This window comes from Elephas maximus, chromosome 16 (genome assembly GCF_024166365.1).
Source record: "Elephas maximus indicus isolate mEleMax1 chromosome 16, mEleMax1 primary haplotype, whole genome shotgun sequence".
Classification (NCBI taxonomy): domain Eukaryota; kingdom Metazoa; phylum Chordata; class Mammalia; order Proboscidea; family Elephantidae; genus Elephas; species Elephas maximus.
Genome location: NC_064834.1, coordinates 40,447,472 through 40,465,889, shown reverse-complemented (window position 1 = coordinate 40,465,889; position 18,418 = coordinate 40,447,472). Strand labels below are relative to the sequence as shown.

General features: G+C 39.6%; 2 protein-coding genes and 1 pseudogene across 2 annotated transcripts in view; all 3 read right to left on the bottom strand.

The window, feature by feature from the left end:
* The window catches only part of LOC126059889 (interferon-induced protein with tetratricopeptide repeats 1-like), an 87,600-nt gene extending 76,468 nt beyond the window's left edge, over positions 1-11,132 (bottom strand). The window contains exon 1 of the mRNA XM_049855932.1: positions 11,061-11,132. Coding sequence (XP_049711889.1) covers positions 11,061-11,065 — 5 coding nt within the window. The 5' untranslated portion in view covers positions 11,066-11,132. The remainder of the gene's footprint in view (positions 1-11,060) is intronic.
* The window catches only part of LOC126059890 (interferon-induced protein with tetratricopeptide repeats 1-like), a 40,535-nt gene extending 29,386 nt beyond the window's left edge, over positions 1-11,149 (bottom strand). Inside the window, exon 1 of the mRNA XM_049855934.1 lies at positions 11,061-11,149. Within this exon, the coding sequence (XP_049711891.1) occupies positions 11,061-11,065 (5 nt within the window). The 5' untranslated portion in view covers positions 11,066-11,149. The remainder of the gene's footprint in view (positions 1-11,060) is intronic.
* LOC126059994 (interferon-induced protein with tetratricopeptide repeats 1B-like) overlaps positions 1-18,418 on the bottom strand; it is a 94,841-nt pseudogene that overhangs the window by 55,396 nt on the left and 21,027 nt on the right.

Sequence of the window (18,418 nt, the reverse complement as noted above, 5' to 3'; positions counted from 1 at the left end):
ACTACCATGGTGGTATAATAGGTTCTAAAATCAGGTAGTGCGAGGCCTCCCACTTTGTTCTTCTTCTTCAGTAATGCTTTACTTCTGTGGGGCCTCTTCCCTTTCCATATGAAGTTGGTGATTTGTTTCTCTATCTCATTAAAAAATGCCACTGGAATTTGGATCGTGATTGCATTGATTCTGTATATCCCTTTGGATAGCATTGGCATTTTCACAATGTTGAGTCTTCCTATCCATGAGCAAGGTATGTTTTTCCATTTATGTAAGTCTCTTGATTACTTGCAGTAGTGTCTTGTAGTTTTCCTTGTATAGGTCTTTTATGTCTCTGGTTAGATTTATTCCTAAGTGTATTATCTTCATGGGGGCTATTGTAAGTGTTATTGATTTGGTGATTTCCTCTTTGAAGCTCTCTTCGTTGGTGTAGAGGAATCCAACTGATTTTTGTATGTTTATCTTATATCTTGATACTTTGCTGAAATCTACTATTAGTTCCAGTAGTTTTCTTGTGGATTCTTTAGCATTCTCTATGTATAAGATCATATCATCTGCAAATAGAGATACTTTTACTGCTTCCTGACCAATTTGGATGCCCTTTATTTCTTTTTCTAGCCTAATTGCTCTGGCTAGGACCTCCAGCACAATGTTGAATAAGAGTGGTGATAAAGGGCATCTTTGTCTGGTTCCCCTTCTCGAGGGGAATGATTTCAGACTCTCTCCATTTAAGATGATGTTGGCTTTTGGCTTTGTATAAATGCCCTTTATTATGTTGAGGAATTTTCTGCCTATTCCTGTTTTGCTGAGAATTTTTATCATGAATGGGCGTTGGACTTTGTCAAATGCCTTTTCTGCATCAGTTGATAAGATCATGTGGTTCTTATCTTTTGTTTTATTTATATGATGGATTACATTGATTCTTTTTCTAATATTGAAGCATCCCGCATTCCTGGTATGAATCTCACTTGGTCAAGGTGAATTATTTTTTTGATATGTTGTTGAATTTTTTTGGTTAGAATTTTGTTAAGGCTTTTTGCATCTATGTTCATCTTTTCCATTGTAGATTTTGTATTTGCCGAGTCTTTGTTTTTCTTGTTTTTTATTTGATGTGTAGGATCGTTAGTTTCCTTTGTGGTTACCTTACTATCTGCCCCTCTTTTTCTAAGTTTAAACCAATCTTTTGTTTCTTTATATTGCCTTGACTTCCTCTCCATATGAGAGACCTTTTACTACATTTTTAGTCCCTCTGTTTTTGTTTTAATGTTCTCATCTTTTACATATTGACATCTCTGTTTCCCTATTTTCAGTGTTTTAGCTTTGATTTATTTTTGTGACTTCCATATCTGGGTTGGTATCTGTTTGCTCTGTCCTATGTGCTAGTCTTGGATTGTTATCTGATGTTATTGATTTTCTAACCAGGGGACTCCCTTTAGTATTTTTTGTAATTTTGGTTTGGGTTTTGCAAATTCCCTAAACTTTTGTTTACCTGGAAATTCCCTAATTTTGCCATCATATTTGAGAGACAGTTTTGCTAGATATATATTCTTCACTGGCAATTTTTTTCCTTCAAGACTATATATATGTCATCCCATTGCCTTCTTGCCTGCATGATTTCTGCTGAGTAGTCTGAGCTTAGTCTTACTGACTTTCCTTTGTAGATGACTTTTCGTTTATCTTGGTGACTTTCTTTTGGGGCCTACCTTGTGTGGGTTTCGATGAGCATCTGGGATAGATATCTTCTCATCTTTCATAATATCAGGGAAGATTTCTGCCAAGAAATCTTCAAAATTCCCTCTGTATTTTCTGTTATCCCCCCGGTTCTGGTACTCCAGCCACTCGTAGTCTATTCCTCTTGATAGAGTCCCACATAATTCTTAGGGTTTCCTCAGTTTTTTAAATTCTTTTTATCTGATTTTTCCTTAAATAAGTTGGGGTCAAGTGCTTTATGTTCAATCTCACTAATTCTGACTTCCACTGCCTCAATTCTGCACCTGTGACTTTCCATTGAGTCTAATTCTGCAATTTTATTGTTAACCTTCTGGATTTCTGTCTGCTGTCTCTCTGTGGATTCTTGCAGCCTGTTAAATTTGTCATTATGCTCTTCTATAGTCTTTTCAAATTCCTCTGTTGCTTTGTCTATGTGTTCCTTGGCTTGTTCTGCATTTTGCCAGTTCTCTTTCCTGATCTCTTGAAGAGTTCGGTACATTAATCTTTTGTATTCTACTTCCAGTAATTCCACGAAATTCTCTTCCGCTAGAAGATTTCTTGATTCTTCATTTTGGGATCTTGCTGAAGCCTCATGGTCTCCCTCTTTATGTGATTTGATATTGACTGTTGTCTCTGAGCCATCATTAAGTTGTATGTATTTATTTTATGTTTGCTTACTGTGTCCTGGTTTCTTGTTTTGTTTTGATATGCCCAAATAGGCTGCTTGTGTGAGCTAGTTTGATTATTGGCACCTTTGAAGCTCTCATGTCCTGCCACCAAGTGGTTAGATCTGTTACTAGGTAAGTGAGCCCCAGGAGTCCATTTACTTTTCTTGTATGGATTCTGCTCAGGTGTCCAGGTAGTTTGTCCCCAAGTGTGTGGTGTGGGCTCTTGCCTACAGGCCTAGATGTGCAGGGTGATTGGTGTAGGTACAGGTATCTGGTTGCAGTAGGGGGTCACATGCTAAGCAAGGCAGGGGCCTGACAGAGTGTCTGGGAGGAAAGCATGTTCTTATTCCCTAGAATGCATAGGTGGGTGGGTTTTGTAGCCAAACTATGGGTATCCAGTGCTGTTGGCTATAAGGACTGGGAAGCCTTACTTATTCTTGGAACCCTGTCGAAGGTAGCAAGGCGGCTTGGGTGGAGCCACTGGTCCTCACAACCCTAATGTGGGTAGGTGAAGACCCTGCTTAGTAGGCAGAGTGGTGTCAAATGTCAGGAACCTGAAGCCTAACTCCACCATATAGCTGATATAGTTAAAGTTAGACTTTGGATATATACCCTGTTGTACCATGCTAACGAGGGCCTACGCTGTTGAAATGGGCCCACACAGGTCTACGCAGGGGTGCAAGGTATTCAAAGTGCATGGACCCCTTATGCCTGTGCCTAGGCAAAGGAGCTGTGCCTGCACTGAGTCCCTGGCTTAGGGGAGCTGACAGGTTATTTTTTCCTGTTTGTTAATTTTTTCCCTCTCCAAGGCGGGGAAAATGGCTCAGGATGAGTGACAGGTCCTACTTCCAGCCCAAGGGAAGTAGTAATCAGCAATGGCTGAAGCCTGCCTGGGACCCGGTGCAGAGCTTGGAGGGAGCAGGTAAATGGGAGAGAGGTTTTTACCAAAGGGATGTATTTTGATCTGCACAGTAGGTTAGACGCATGTACTTATCTTTTGCTGATTGAGTGCTGCTTTTCTCTGGTTCTTGAAGGATTTACACATTTCTTGCTGGTGTTCTCCTTGTCCAGGTAAGTCTGAGTTTCTGCCAGTCTTCCCATGTGCTTCCCATGCATTGTTGCCCCAGGTAACCAGACTTCTCATATCAGATTTGTTGGCATGTTCTTGCTGGATTAATTCTTCAGCCTTTTTCAAGCTCTCCAGGGCTTCCTCATTGTGGCCTTTCAGGTATTTCACATAGGCCAATAGGTTGTGAATTCCCACATTGTATTTGGTATCTAGGAACTCAATCTTCTCCAAGATCCTGTTTTCTAAATCAGGCATTCAAGTGTCTACAATTAGCAACCCTCATGTAAAGTGGTATCTCAAATGCTCCAGCCTCTCCTTGATAGGATTCTTATTAGCATTCTTAAAGTGAAAACAAAAGCAGGTTTTCTTTGTTAGGTGAAGAAGAGCTAATAGAAGTCACATAAAATGTTTCATATTCTAGTCCTTACAAGGAGCACACCTGCTTCAATATTTGTTAGAGTCCTGTCTTTCTAAGATCTGCATGGACTTTGAATGCAGTCCACTTGATTTCATGGACTGGCTCCTGCACTTTCTAGCCAAGTAACATCTCTGTAATTCAGAGAAACATCTGTGAAATGGGGATAACAATAATACTCACCCCACAGGGTTTGATGAGGACCAATAGAATTATCTGTGTAAAGCACTAGAGCATATTATGTGCTATGTAAGTGTTTACTATTTTATTATTAATATAATTGGGACAGAGGCCAGTTAGAAAAGTAGAACCTGGAGACCTTATTAACTTCAAGGCCTTAGCCTGCTGATTATGCAACAAATTAAGACCATTAATAGAAGCAAATTTAAGGGTACACTTGGACCTCTGTATTATCTTTGCAATGTCCTATAAATCTATAATAATTTCAAAATAAAAAGTTTAAAATATATGATGAAATATTATCTTTTCTAGATGGCCTTCATTAGATGTTAAAACCCACAAAAACCCATTGCCGTCAACTTGATTCTGATCATAGCAACCCTATAGGATAGAGTATTATTGCCCCATAGGGTTTCCAGGGAATGGCTGGTGGATTCAAACTGCAGACCTTTTGGTTAGCAGCCAAACTCTTAACCACTAAAACCATCTTAATCAGATGGTCTTCATTTAGATGTATTCTTAATTAGAATACATAGGTGTGTATGCGTTCTTCTGTGTCATTTTATCACCTGTGTAGGTCCATGGAACCATCACCTCAATCAAAATACAGAACTACTCCATCACCGTAAACATCTCCCTTGTGCTATCTCTTTATAGTCATACCCATTCCTCCCCTTCCCCCAGTGGATTTTATGAGCCATTAAATTTTTCATCTGTAAAATTTTTGTCATTTTGAGAATATATATAACGGAATCATAGAAGATGTGATCTTTTGAGATTATTATTTTTTCACTGATCATAATGTCCTTGAGATCCATCCAAGTTACTGAGTTTATCAACAGTTCATTCCTTTTTTTTGCGAAGTACTACCCAGCAGTATAGGTGGAGGTACCACAGTTTAACCATTCACTTACTGCAGGACATTTTGGTTGTTTCCAGTTTTGGCCTGTTATAAGTAAAGCTAATATGAATAATTGTGTACACATTTTTGTGTGGACAGAAATTTTCCATTCTCTGGGATAAATGGCCAGGAGTGCAATTGGTAGATTGTATGCTAAGTGCGGTGCAAATGGTTTGTGCTGGGCTACTAAGCAAAAGGTTTGGTTGTTTGCTTCCACCCAGTGGTGTCATGGAAGAAAGGCCTGATGATCTCCTTACTGCTAGGTGGGAGTGAAAGTTCAGGTTATACACTTGGCTATCATTAACGCATGGGAGGGGAGTTGCTCCTCAGTAATGTTGGAGGGAGGTTTGGAGTTCAGGGTCCCCAATAGGCTTTGGCTGATACCATCTTGGCTAGGAGGGGCAGTGGTGCCTTTTTATTCCTCCCCATGTGATCTACACTGACTGGTGGTGGCAGGGTGGCCTCATTATCACTGCACAGTGATGACAGTCCTGATTCTCCACTAGTCTTCTTTGATATCACTTGGTTGGAGAGGAGAAGGCATACCTCATTACCCCCACGTGGGGGTTGATGTCCAGTGCCCTGGGTGGTCTCCACTGACCTGGCAGTAAGGGGGAACCTCATGCTATTGGCAGGGATGAAAGTGCTGGCTCCCTACGTAGTCTTCTCTGACACCAACCTGTGTGGCAAGAGGGAGGAGTTGGGATGCCTCCTTACAGACTGGCAAGGGTGGAAGTCTAGGCTCCCCACTCAACCATTGCTGGTGGGGTTTGGGATGGGGCCACGGTTTTGTTTCTTTGATGTTTGGCTGGATTAGAGTGGCTATTGACTTAAAGTTTTCTGTCTTGATAGACTGCCCCTTTTCTTGTCCTTTGTCTAGAAAGAACAGGCTTTTTCTGGACTTTTCTGTTTCTGCCTGGCGGTGTTTCCAGGTGCTCCGTTTCTAGCACTCAGTCTAAGATATATGAGGCAAAAAGAAAGGCCACAAAGCTTACTGTCATGTCACCCCCATCAATTCCAAGGCTCCTAGCTGATTTGCCTTCTCTCCTCCACCATTCATAATATTCTTATGTTTAATGTACAGAATATTATATTTAATGTACGGGGTTTTAGGTGTACTTATTAGAAGGAATAGGAAAAAATATGTCTCTTCCATTTTTCTAGGTGTGGAAGTCCTTTACCAAAAAAAAAAAAAAGGATCAATATAATTCATCCCACTCCTATTGCTAAAATGATGTCAAGAGAAATGGGAATAACAGCGCTACTTGAAGATGCATGTGTGTGTGTGTGTGTGTGTGTGTGTGTGTGTGTGTGTGTTAGTGCGGGAAAATGGTGGTTTCTTTTTTTGGTGTTTCTCAACTTGGTTTGTAGGTGAGGCAATTTTGTTTTGTTACTTAAGGGGAAGAGCACTTCCTATTTCTCACTGCTGGTACTGATTTCCAGATGCAGAGCCAAGCTTAACTCAGGTTTCAGATGATAGAGCTGAATTGAGGAATGTGGCAATGCATTCGATATGCCTATTCATCTTTAATTTATCTAGCTTATCTTTGGGGAGATACTGAAGAATAGTGCATTTCCCTCAGGAAAGGGAGGCCCTGCCCCAATAGGCATTCTGCACTGGAGAATGAAACTCAAAAAGAAGACAACACTCTACATGTTCAAGAGAGCCAGAGAGTTACCTTTATAATGAGTAAAAATCTGCCCCATGGATGGCAGTTCCCTGCTACCATCTCAATTACAGTAGTCATTTGTATGGAAAAGAGAGGGTAAGAGGGATGAAAACAATCTCAATGAATAACTACCTCTACTTTGACCCAAAGTAAATGGTAAACGCAAAATAAAAGAATGAAAATATTAGAAGATGATCTAGGAGAAATAGGTGTATAATCATAAAATTTTAAAAACTTATTTATGGAAAAAATGCTCTAAGGAAGTTAAACAGAAAAATTCTAAGACTGTGGGAAATATTTATAATATAGATGATGATGTTTTCCATTCTGTGATATTATGAAGTGTTTCTGCAAATTGGCAATAAAAACTCAACAGACCAAGAGAAATCTATATGAATAGTTAATCTATGGAAGAGCAAATATAATAGCTGATAACACCAGAAATGAAACCCGAAAAAAACTGGTTGTTGTTGAGTTGAGTTTGACTCATAGTGACCCTATAGGACAGGCTAGAATTGCCCCCATTGGGTTTCTAAGGCTGTAATCTTCACAGGAAGGAGCCCTGGTAGTGCAGTGGCTAAGCTCTCAGCTGCTAACTGAAAGGTCGGCATTTCAAATCCACCAGCCGCTCACCTGTAGAAAGATGTGGCAATCTGCTTCTATAAAGATTACAGCCTTGGAAACCCTATGGGCCAATTGTATTCTGTCCTATAGGGTCACTATGAATCAGAATCAGCTCAGCGGCAACTGGTGTGACAACTGGTATTGGTGTTAATCTTTATGGAAGCAGAATACCATACCATTCTCCCTCAGAGCAGCTGGTGGATTCCAACTGCCAACCTTTCAATTAGCAGCTCAGAGCTTAACCACTGCGCCACCAGCTCTCATTAAATAGTCAATAGACATGAAAAAAAGATGCTCTAAGCCTCCCAGCCATTAGGGAAATCCAGATTAAAATACAAGCAATTTATAACTTTATTCTAGTCAGATTGCCAAAAGTTTAAATGAATGAGGATACCAGTTACTGCAATCATGAATCGTTGTGGCCTTTTTGAAGAGCAATATAGTAATAGTCATTAAAATAAAAAATACACATTTCCATGGACAAAGTAATTCCATCTCTAGGAACCTTATCTTCCAGATAAAAACACGAGTACATAAGGATGTATGTTCAAGGATATTCATTGCAGCATTTTATATAATACCAACACATTGGAAATACCAGTGGAGAATGGTTAAATTATGGTACGTCCATACCGTGGAATATTACACAGCCATTAGATTATGGGAGTTAGGTCAAAACCAGTTGAGTTTGAGGGACTTTCATAATATACAATTAAGTCTAGCTACAGAGAAGTATTCAAACACGACCCCATTTTTATTACATAAAGATGCAAACCCTTACATATGTGTGTGTGTGTATATATATATATATATATAAACCAAAAAAAACCGTTGAGTCGATTCCAACTCATAGCGACCCTATAGGACAGAGTACAACTGCCCCCACCGTGCCGTGCCTGGTGGATTTGAACTGCTGACCTTTTGGTTAGCAGCCGTAGTTCTTAATCACTATGCCACCAGGGTTTCATGTATATATATATATTTGTTTATGATTATCTGAACATGAAGAAATAGATCTAAGGACACAAGCCAGGTTGTTAGCATTGGTTATCATGGTAGGCAGAATAATAGCCCCTCGAAGATGTCCTCATGCTAATCTCCAGAACATGTACATACTCCATCATGTGGTGAAACAGATTTTGAGAAGTGATTAAGGTAATGAACCTTGGGGTGAGATTATTCAAGTCGGCCCCATCTAATCATATGTGCCTTTAAAAGCAGAGAACTATCCAAGCTGTGATTGTGCAAATCAAATAACGGAACAAGAGGCAGAAGAGATTCGAAGCTTTAGCTGACAGCCAGCAAAGAAATGGGAACCTCAGCCCTAAAACTGCAAGGAAGTGAATAAGGCCAACCACCAAGTTAAGAAAGGAAACTAATTCTCCCCTAGAGCCTCCACTAAGGAATGCAGCCACGCTGACACTTTGATTTTAGCCCAGTGAGACTTGCGTCAGACATCTCACGTATATAACTGTAAGATGAAGCATTTGTATTGTTTTAAGCCTCTAAGTTTGTAGTGCAGTAACTCCTCATGGCAACAGAAAACTAATACAGCTACCTCAGTCAGGGGAGGAGGCCAGAGAGAGGAGAAAGTGGGAGGGGGGGCAGGGAGAAAAGATGAGGGACAAGAAAAACAAAATTTGGTACTTAAAGATGGAAACTAAGAATTTAGCAATCAAAGTTGTGAAGCAAACTGGGAGTGATAAAGTGTATGGGACACTGAAGGAATCTCTGTATGTCTCACCAAATGGAGAGTATCTTAAAAAAGACAAAATTATAAAAAGGATTAAAATAGAAATCCTGGAGCTGAGAAGTATAACAAGTAACCCTCATACTTTACTGGTCAAAACCCAGTGCCGTCAAGTCAATTCCGACTCATAGCTGGTAGGAATGTAAAATGGCGCAGCTGCTCTGGAAAACAGTTTGGCAGTTCCTCAATTAAGTTAAATCTAGAATTTGCATATGACCGAGCAGTTCCATGCCTGGGTATATACCTGAATTAAAACATGTATTAAAAAAAAAAAAAACATATATGAATGCTCATAGCAAGACTATTCACAATGGCAAAAAAGGTGAAAACAACCCAAATGTCCATCAACTGTTGAACTGGTAAACAAAATGTGGTAAGTATATCCATGCAATGGAATATTATTCAGCCATAGAAGCAAACAAAGTACTAATACATGCTACAGACATGAATTAGAGGTTAGTAGAAGAAGAAGCCAGACATGATAGGCCACATATTGTATATTTACTTTTGCAAGAAATATCCAGAATAGGCAAATCCAGAGAGACAAAAAACAGGTTAATAATTGCCAGGGAGGAGAGAACTGTGAGTGACTGCTTAAGGGGTACAGAGTTTCCTTTTGGGGTGAAGAAAAATGTTCTGGAACTAGACAGTGGTGATGGTTATACAACATTGTGAATATACCAAATGCCACTGAATTATACACTTAAAATGAGTTCAAATGGTAAGCTTTATCTTATATGTATTTTATGACAATAAAAAAATTTGAGTAAATGCCTGAATAGAAATTCTACAAATTATAGGTATATTTTTCTAATACATTTTAAAATAAATAAAAAAGCATTCAAACATAAAAGCTAATTATGTGCCGTCTGAAATAACATCATGTGTACCCACTTGTATCTTTTGAGAAACATTGGTTTACAGATTAAATATACTGTCGTTGAAATTAGCTCATGTATCAGCTTTACCACTTTTATTACCTGTGTGATGTTAACTTTCTAAATCTGAGATTCCTTATTGCAAAATTGAGATAACTCACTCACAGATTTGTTGCGAGGATTCAATATAGTAATTTATATAATACTTTTAGAAGATAGGCTGGCACTTAATAGGCACTCAGGAAGTGATAATTACTGTTATTATTATTTTAATGACCTTTGACAATCCACTTCACCAGTCTATGGCCAAAGAGAGGAGGGAGTTCATCATAGGCCTGAACTTTTGCCCCCTTCAGAATTTTTCCCACTGGAGCACTGAGGGGAAATGTGTAGGTCACTATTAATCAATGGATTCTTATCTGCTGATATAAGGGGTTATTTGCATCAAGATTCAATTTGGACAATCTAGAAATTCCCACAGGAGGCTGTTCAGTAAGGAAGATGCTGATGTCCCGAGCACTGAATCCCGCCAAGCCCCCTGGACAGGAGGATATCAGGCTCTGAAGACAGCCCGGCTTCTCTGGGGGAAGAGGTGTGTGCAGATGCAACTAATCTTAAATCCAGCTGACTGAGGAGGGACATAGACTAAGGAGGGACATAGGAAGCCTGCAGTGCGGAGAGTGACACCAGAGGCCTACAGAGGAAGGCCCTGTTCTCTAGGCTAGAGCTCCTCCCACCACATCCCCACAATATTTTCTTTCAAGACTTCTGGGAGACCCCAGGACTGCAGCTTGCAGAGCCCAGTGGGTCCTACTTTTTCAACATGGTGAGTAACCAGCGGAAAGCAATGTCTCTGCCCAGACCAACTGCCCACTCCCTCCCTCAGTCAGACAGACTGAGGTGTGATAGAAAAGGATTTTGGAGATTAGGATAATTTTCTCACTTTCTGCCGAACTCTTTTCCTATTTCTATCCCCTTTTTGGGGCTATAGCAGGAGGTAAGCTTCTTCAGGGTGATGCTAACAAAAATTAAAATCCTTGAATTAGTAAAACATTTTAACACACATTCTATCCAAAAGCAAATGCTGAAATAGAAGTTAGGAAACTTGAACTGGCTGAGACCAAGTCTGTTGAGACAGTGTTGATTAACATTTTCTCTCCAAAAAACTCTAGAGATGATGAGAGAGAAGCAGAGAAACACTTACCCCATGGTTGCTATGAATTAGGCAGCAGTTCTGCAGTGTTTAATTCAGCCTGCTGAACTCCTCTGAGATCTGGTCTCTCTTGTGAGTTTTCAGACAAATTTAGGCCCCAGTATAAGGACATATAAAGGAGATAAATAGAAACTAATGATGTAACCTGAAGGCGTGGTGTCGTACAGATAAGAGGTTTACGGAGAGTGGAAAGTTAAAGTCGGAAATGAAATTTAAACAGTGATATAGGATCGCTATGAGTCGGAATCAACTCGACGGCAGTGGGTTTTGGGTCTTTCTTTGTCTACTTTGAGATATATCCTACGCTTTTCAAAACTGATTGGGCGGAAGCTGGTGAAAAGCAGTTTTATGGAGGTATTAATTCCTCTGAGGGGGTCTTTCTGGCCTTGCAGAGACTTGGGAGCTAGGAGATACCTTTTAGTGCATCTCCTACGTGTATCTAGAACCAGGGAGACCTGTGGGAATGGGCTGTGTAAACCTGAGGAAAATTTTGACCAGCATTTGGGCCTGTGTTTCCTCATCTGAAAACAGGACTTGTTCCTTTGATGATATAAAATTCTGTAAATTTCGAAGCTGGAGACTTAACCCAAGTTTGCTCCTATTCTATGAGAGGTTGTGTCTCGCTAATTATTCTGTGCTTTTGCTTTTCCAGAGAATGAGCACTGACAATAAGAGGCTGGTAACCTTTTTCTTAATCACTGGAACAGAGAAGATGCATGTGCTAACATCTGGTGTCCTTTATACAAAATATGTTATTCTATTGTTAGCCGTGTTTTCCCACAGAGACATGAGCAAGTCAGAAGATTCAACACAAATAAAAATTTTTCAATGAATAATTCAGGTTTATCTGTGTTTTCAGATAAATGTTCAGGCTATAAGCAAAAGCTGAAATAAACCAGCTAGAAATCTCTTTCTTTTTGGCAGGGGAGAAAGCTGACTTTGGAATTTTTGTGGAAAGAAACAAGTGGATTTGCAATTTTCCAGTACACTAGACAGCAGGCAGAGAAGCAGACAAATGGGGAATCTTGTTGTTGCTGTGAATTTGGCAGTGCTTCTGGATCTTTTTCTGGTTCTGTGGGGCTCTGGCTCAGGCTGATTAGGTGTTCAGAACCTTGCCCAATGTGTCCTTGGCATAAACAACCCACAAGCCATACAGAATAGAGCAGCATTAAGGAGGAAACAGCCAACCACGTGTGTGGGGGCGGGGGGGAATGTGGTTACAAATAGGAAGAAAAATGGAAACTAGGAGAAAACAACATTTAGAAAATGAAGCTTCAGCAGTAGCCTATGAGTCCATTTCCAGAATCTAGGACAAGCCCTTGGAGTGACTGATCAGCTGTCGTAAGCCACTTCAACTCTAGATGTCACGGTTCCCTCAGCAGATAAACAAGTGAATTGGAATAGATTAGTGGATCTCAACCCTCACTGCACATTAAAACAACTAGGGAGGTATAACAAAATAATGCTAACTAACCTCATCCCAGACCAATTAAATACTTTTCTGGGAAAGGGCCCCAGGCTCTGTAGTAAAAAGAAATCCTCAGCTGATTTTAATATACACCTGGGCTAAACTGACCTAGTTGGTCCCTGGTGTCGATTGTGTCTGTTCTCTGAGTCATCTGGGACTCCATTCCAGGAAGCACTTTCCTTTCTGTGAGGCCCAAACTCAGTATCTTCATTTCCTTTTTCCTTGTTTCCCCACTGACCCAGCGGGGAATTAACTCCCAAGTCTTTTACTAATTCACAGAATGACATAGAAAGTGAATGTACTTCCAAATGTTTTGACCACTATATAAAAATCGTGCTCTTGTTTTCTGAGATTATTTCTCAACTTCTTCCAATCATGTTCATGGAGAAAGGATTCAGACACCAGAAGTCCATTGGTGTGAATGGGCCACTGATTTGTGCATCTGCTCGTGGGTCTGCAAGAATCTACTCAATCCACTGTGATTGACAGTTTGCCTTACTGCAACACAAATAAGACTTCAGTTTCTAAATTTCAAATTTATGTAAATGTAAAATGTAAAAAAGGTTTTTTTTTTTCACTTCAAATAATTGTGGACTTAAAAAACCTGAAAAAATAATACATAGTGTCCATAGAAGGGTGTACCCTTCACTCAACTTCCCTCAACGGTAACATCGTATCTAACTCTAGCAGAATGTTAAAACCAGCAAGTTGATGTTGGTGTGTATGTTAAAGATAAAATATGTCATGAGTTCATCCTACAAATTCAGGTCTGTAGAATGTTTACTTAACCTCTTTGATCTGACAAACCATTTTAATTTTCCTGGAATTCAGATACCTGGATTCATGGGATTGGCATGACCTACTCAGGCCATCTGCCTGTCTGTGTCCTTCTGAACCTTGAGCCTCTAAGAAACTGTTTTCCTAAAGTCTCCTTCAAGTCAAACAATAGCCTAGCAGACAGCTTAGAGGAGAAAGTTTTGCCTTAGACATTGTGCTTTTTTAGAGAATTATCAATGTGTAGCCAGTTTCCAGCAGCAGGAACCCCAAGGTCTGACTGGGAAAGGTATAGCATGTCCTTAGTGGCTCTGTTTCTCCAACCACCCACCCTGGAACTCTACATGTGTTCTGATACTATCTCCTGAGAAATTAACTTGGCAATGATCTATGTAACCCCTTTTTCTGTCCCCTCTTCAGATCGGATCACCTCCCAGGTATGCTCAGGTGGACCCTGCCTGATACCAGTCATATCTGCTCACAATAAATGTATTCTGTCACACTAGTTTTTGGTGTTTCTCTGCACCTTTAGGTTTTTGACAGATCTTACATCTGTTATCTCTTTTCTCCTGTGTAAGAGCAACTAAACTGAGGTACCCGACTAAAATAAAAATGGCTGCTTTAGAGTTTAGGGCCCAACTCCATCTTGCCTTTCTTTTAATATATGCAAACACCTGACTTCTTCTTTAAAGCCTGTAACTAAATGTAAACTAAAAGGAAGTTTTCTCCTTCTCTGTGGTTAAGCTGAGAGAATAACAATAAACCAGGAGCTCTCAAGACCATTCCTAAAACACTGTCTCAGGAAGAAGGCCTTGATGCTGACTTGTATCTAGGTCTCCTAGGCAACTACTGACAAGAAAAATTTCACTTAAGAAAGCTGTTTCTAAGAGAGAAATGTTGCTGTAAACTTCCCTCCTCCTATCTCCCATATCCAGTAAGACTGCCTTGTGTAATCCAAGTTTGTCATGTTCAATCAAAATAGTACACCTCGAGTTCTTTGTTCTCACTCTTTAAAAGATCTCCGCAGCTTCACCATTTTGAAAGTATTGTTCAGTCTGTAAAATCAGGCCTTTTCCCCAGTCCAGACTGTTGTTGAACCTTCAATAAATCTCCTTGCTTTAATTTAACAGAGTTTTTATTACTCTTTGACACTCCCAAATTGAATATTTCTTTTCTCAGTGGTACCAACATAATTAGGAAACCTTGGTGGCGTAGTGGTGAAGTGCTACGGCTGCTAACCAAGAGGTCCACAGTTCGAATCTGCCAGGTGCTCCTTGGAAACTCTGTGGGGCAGTTCTACTCTGTCCTATAGGGTCGCTATGGGTTGGAATTGACTCGATGGCACTGGGTTTGGTTTTTTTTTGTTTACCAACATAACTATTCATGTGCTCTATTCCACAATACACAAACCACTGTCTGAGAATAACAACATTAATGAAAAATAACAACAAAAATCTACCAAATAGTTACCAAGTACAGTTTTAACCCACCCCCCCCCCCCAGTTTTTTGTTTTTTTTTTTGCCATGGGATAGAGCCACTAAAGGATGTGTACGCAGAGTCAAATTACAGTATGTTAAAATCACTTGGAATAGATCTTCTCCATATGTTTTTCCTCTGTGCGATGCATATTTTGATTTACTTTTTAGGAATTGCTTTTTGCACTTTTCATCTCAACATTTTATTATGAATATTTGAAATGTAGAGAACTGTTGTAAGAATCGTATAAGAAGCACTCATATGTCCACCACCTAGATAGTATATTTTTACTATATTTGCTTTATCATTTATCTATTCGTCCTTTCATTCATCAAATTACATTTGTTGTTTTTTGCGTAACAAGGCAAGTTGCAGACATTAGTGCAATTAATGCTTAAACATTTCAGCATGTACATATGGATTGCTTTTTTTTATTGCAGTAGAAAAATACATAACAAAACATTTGCCATTTCAACATTTTTTATATTCAGTGACATTAATTATGTTCATCCTGTTGTGCAACCATTACCATTACTACTATCCTTTTCTAAATTTGTCAACCTTAACAGAAAATCATTGTCTCCAAGCCATGACTCTCCCTCTCTCCCTACTTCCCACCCCTGGTAGGGATTGCTTTTTTGTTTTTTTCCAAGACTCATCTATCTCATAACATGTATCAGAACTTCATTTCTCTTTATGAATGAATAATACTCCACTGTATGGATATACCAAAATTTGTTTATCCATTCATCTGCTGACGAGCACTTGGGTGTTTCCACCTTTTGGCTATTGTGAATAATGCTGCCGTGAACAGTGGTGTACACATGTCTGTTTGAGTTGCTGCTTTCAGTTCTTCTTGGTACAAACCTAGGAGTGGAATTACTGGGTAGTATGGTATTCTAATTTTTAACTTTTTGAGAAATTGCAGAACTGCATCATTTTACTTTTGGCTGCACTATTTTATATTCTGTGTAGATTTCTTTTTAAAATGTACATTTGGTTTTGTAATTAGGTAACACATTTACATGGTTCCAATAATAAATACAAAAAAGTATATTTCGGTGCTTTCTTTCTTTTCCCGACTCCCCCCAGCTAACTGTTATAAAATTTTATTTTTCCTTTGATTATTTTTACTTTAACATCCAGTTGCCATTGAGCCAATTTCAACTCCTATAGGACAGAGTAGAACTGCCCCACACAGTTTCCAAGGATGTAATCTTCAGGGAAGGAGCCCTGGTGGCACAGTGGTTAAATGCTTGGCTGCTAACTGAAAGGTCAGAGTTTCATTCCCAAATGCAGCTCCACAGGAGAAAGATGTGGCAGTCTGCTTCTGTTACGATTATAGCCTTGGTAACCCTGTGGGCAGTTCTTCTCCGTCCTAAGGTCACAATGAATTGGAATTGACTTAATGGCAACAGGTTATTCTTCATGGAAGCAGACTGCTACATCGTTCTGCCATGGAGTGGCTGGTAGGCTCGTACCACTGACCTTTCTTTTAGCATAGGCAAATACACATGTATTTGCATACATCCTTCAGTTTCTTACCTAAATGGTGGCATATTGTGTAAAATATTCTCCATCTTTCTTTTTTCACATACAATCCTGGAGATCACATAGAGAAATCCCTTCCTTTTACAGTTGCATAGTACCTCATTGTGTGGCTGTACCACAGTTGATTCAGCCACAGTCTTCTTGATTGACTTTTGGACTTTTTCAGTTAGGAGAGCCAACTCATACAGAGAATGGTAAAACCGTTTAATTTTTAAATTTTGTGGAGAATCAATAATAGCACATCTAAATGATACATTTCTTAGGACCCCCCCCCTCGCCCCCACTCACACAGTCAGGCACACATCCCGTTTTGGTCTAATAGTGAGTTTCTAGTGGAGGTCTAGGTTCTCTCTGAAAAATATAATTTGGAATGTAGTAAAGTTGTATCTTCACTGTGCTTAAGAAGAAAGAGAGTTCCTAACTGTGAGAAAAATTTAAGCAAGAGAGGCAACTGTGAGCTCCTGTTAAGCGTCTCAGGGCTCTTCAAAACTGGGAGATGTTGAGAAGATAATAGAAAACCCCGAATATCCAGGGAATTCCTTCTGTCTGTGTGTGGGTGGGTGTGCACGTGCGCATGAGTGCTCTTGGTTACTCTCTCTTCTCTCCAAAAGCCTGTACTTCTGTTTCTGCATTTGAGAGGACCTCCTATTTTTACTTGTTTGTTTTTATTATACTTTAGGTGAAGATTTACAGGGTAAACTACTTTCTCTTTAAACAACTAACACATATTGTTTTGTGACATGGGCTGTGAACCCCAAGATGTGTCAACACTCTCCCCTTTTTGACCTTGGGTTGGTTCCCCATTACCAGCTTTCTTGCCCCCTCCTGTCTTCTCATCCTTGCCCCTGGGCTGGTGTGCCCATTTAGTCTCATTTTGTTTTATGGGCCCATCTAACCTTTGGCTGAAGGGTGAACCTCAGGAGTGACTTCATTACTGAGCTATAACGGTGTCCACTAAGTCTGGTCTTTTTGTGTTGTGTGTGTGTGTATGTGTGAGTTAGAATTTTGTTCTACATTTTTCTCGAGCTCTGTCCAGGACCCTCTACTGTGATACCTGTCAGAGGAGTCGGTTGTGTTAGCCAGGCACCATCTAGTTGTGCTGGACTCACTCTGGTGGAGGCTGTGGTAGTTGTGGTCCATTAGTCCTTTGGACTAATCTTTCCATTGTGTCTTTGGTTTTCTTCATTCTCCCTTGCTCCAGATATGGTGAGACCAGTGGAGTAATCTTAGATGGCCACTCACAAGCTTTTAAGACCCCAGAAGCTATTCACCAAAGTAGAATGTAGAGCATTGTTCTTTATAAGCTATGTTATGCCAGTTGAGCTAGATGTTCCCTGCAATAATGGTCCCCACAGCTGAAAGAACCTCCTCTTACTAATTCAAGGGTTTCTTTCATCTTAGGACCTTTTTATCTTCTGTTTTGTTTTTCCTTGCCAGTTTGTCCTGTCTAAGAAGGGAAATCCCCTGGACTTGGAAACAGAAATCCATAATTTGATCCTAGGACTCTACCACTTAATATATTTATATATTTTTTGTTTGTTTGTTTGTGCTATAATAGTTTATTCATCATTTGCACAACAGCAGCTATCAAGGAAAAAGTTTTTTAGAGTTTTCTAACGTAGACAAGTGATCTCACTGGTAGTTTGTCTAAAATAATATTTTAAATTTAAAGTAAAAGGGCATGTAATTAGCATTTTATTGTACTTTAGGTGAAGGTTTACAGAGCAAATTAGTTTCTCATTAAACAATTAATACACATATCGTTTTGTGATATTTGTTGCCAAACCCCTCTATCACTTAATATTTTGTGAGTCTAGATCAAATAAGTTAACCTTCTTGGGCCTCAGGGGGCTTAAGACAAATATGGTGAATAATGTGCTGTCTCTTACTGGAAGGTTGACATGAATAATTGTAGTTTTAGGAAGAAATTTACCTCCTCTGAGGGAATGGAATATTTCTTTTAACAGTATGAACAATGTCACAAACTAAGCCTTCTTTCCTGCTCTGACTGCCAAGAAGCTGAGACACAGATCCGTGACCTATTCCTAGACAGATTGTAGGGGCTCGTGAATGGATATA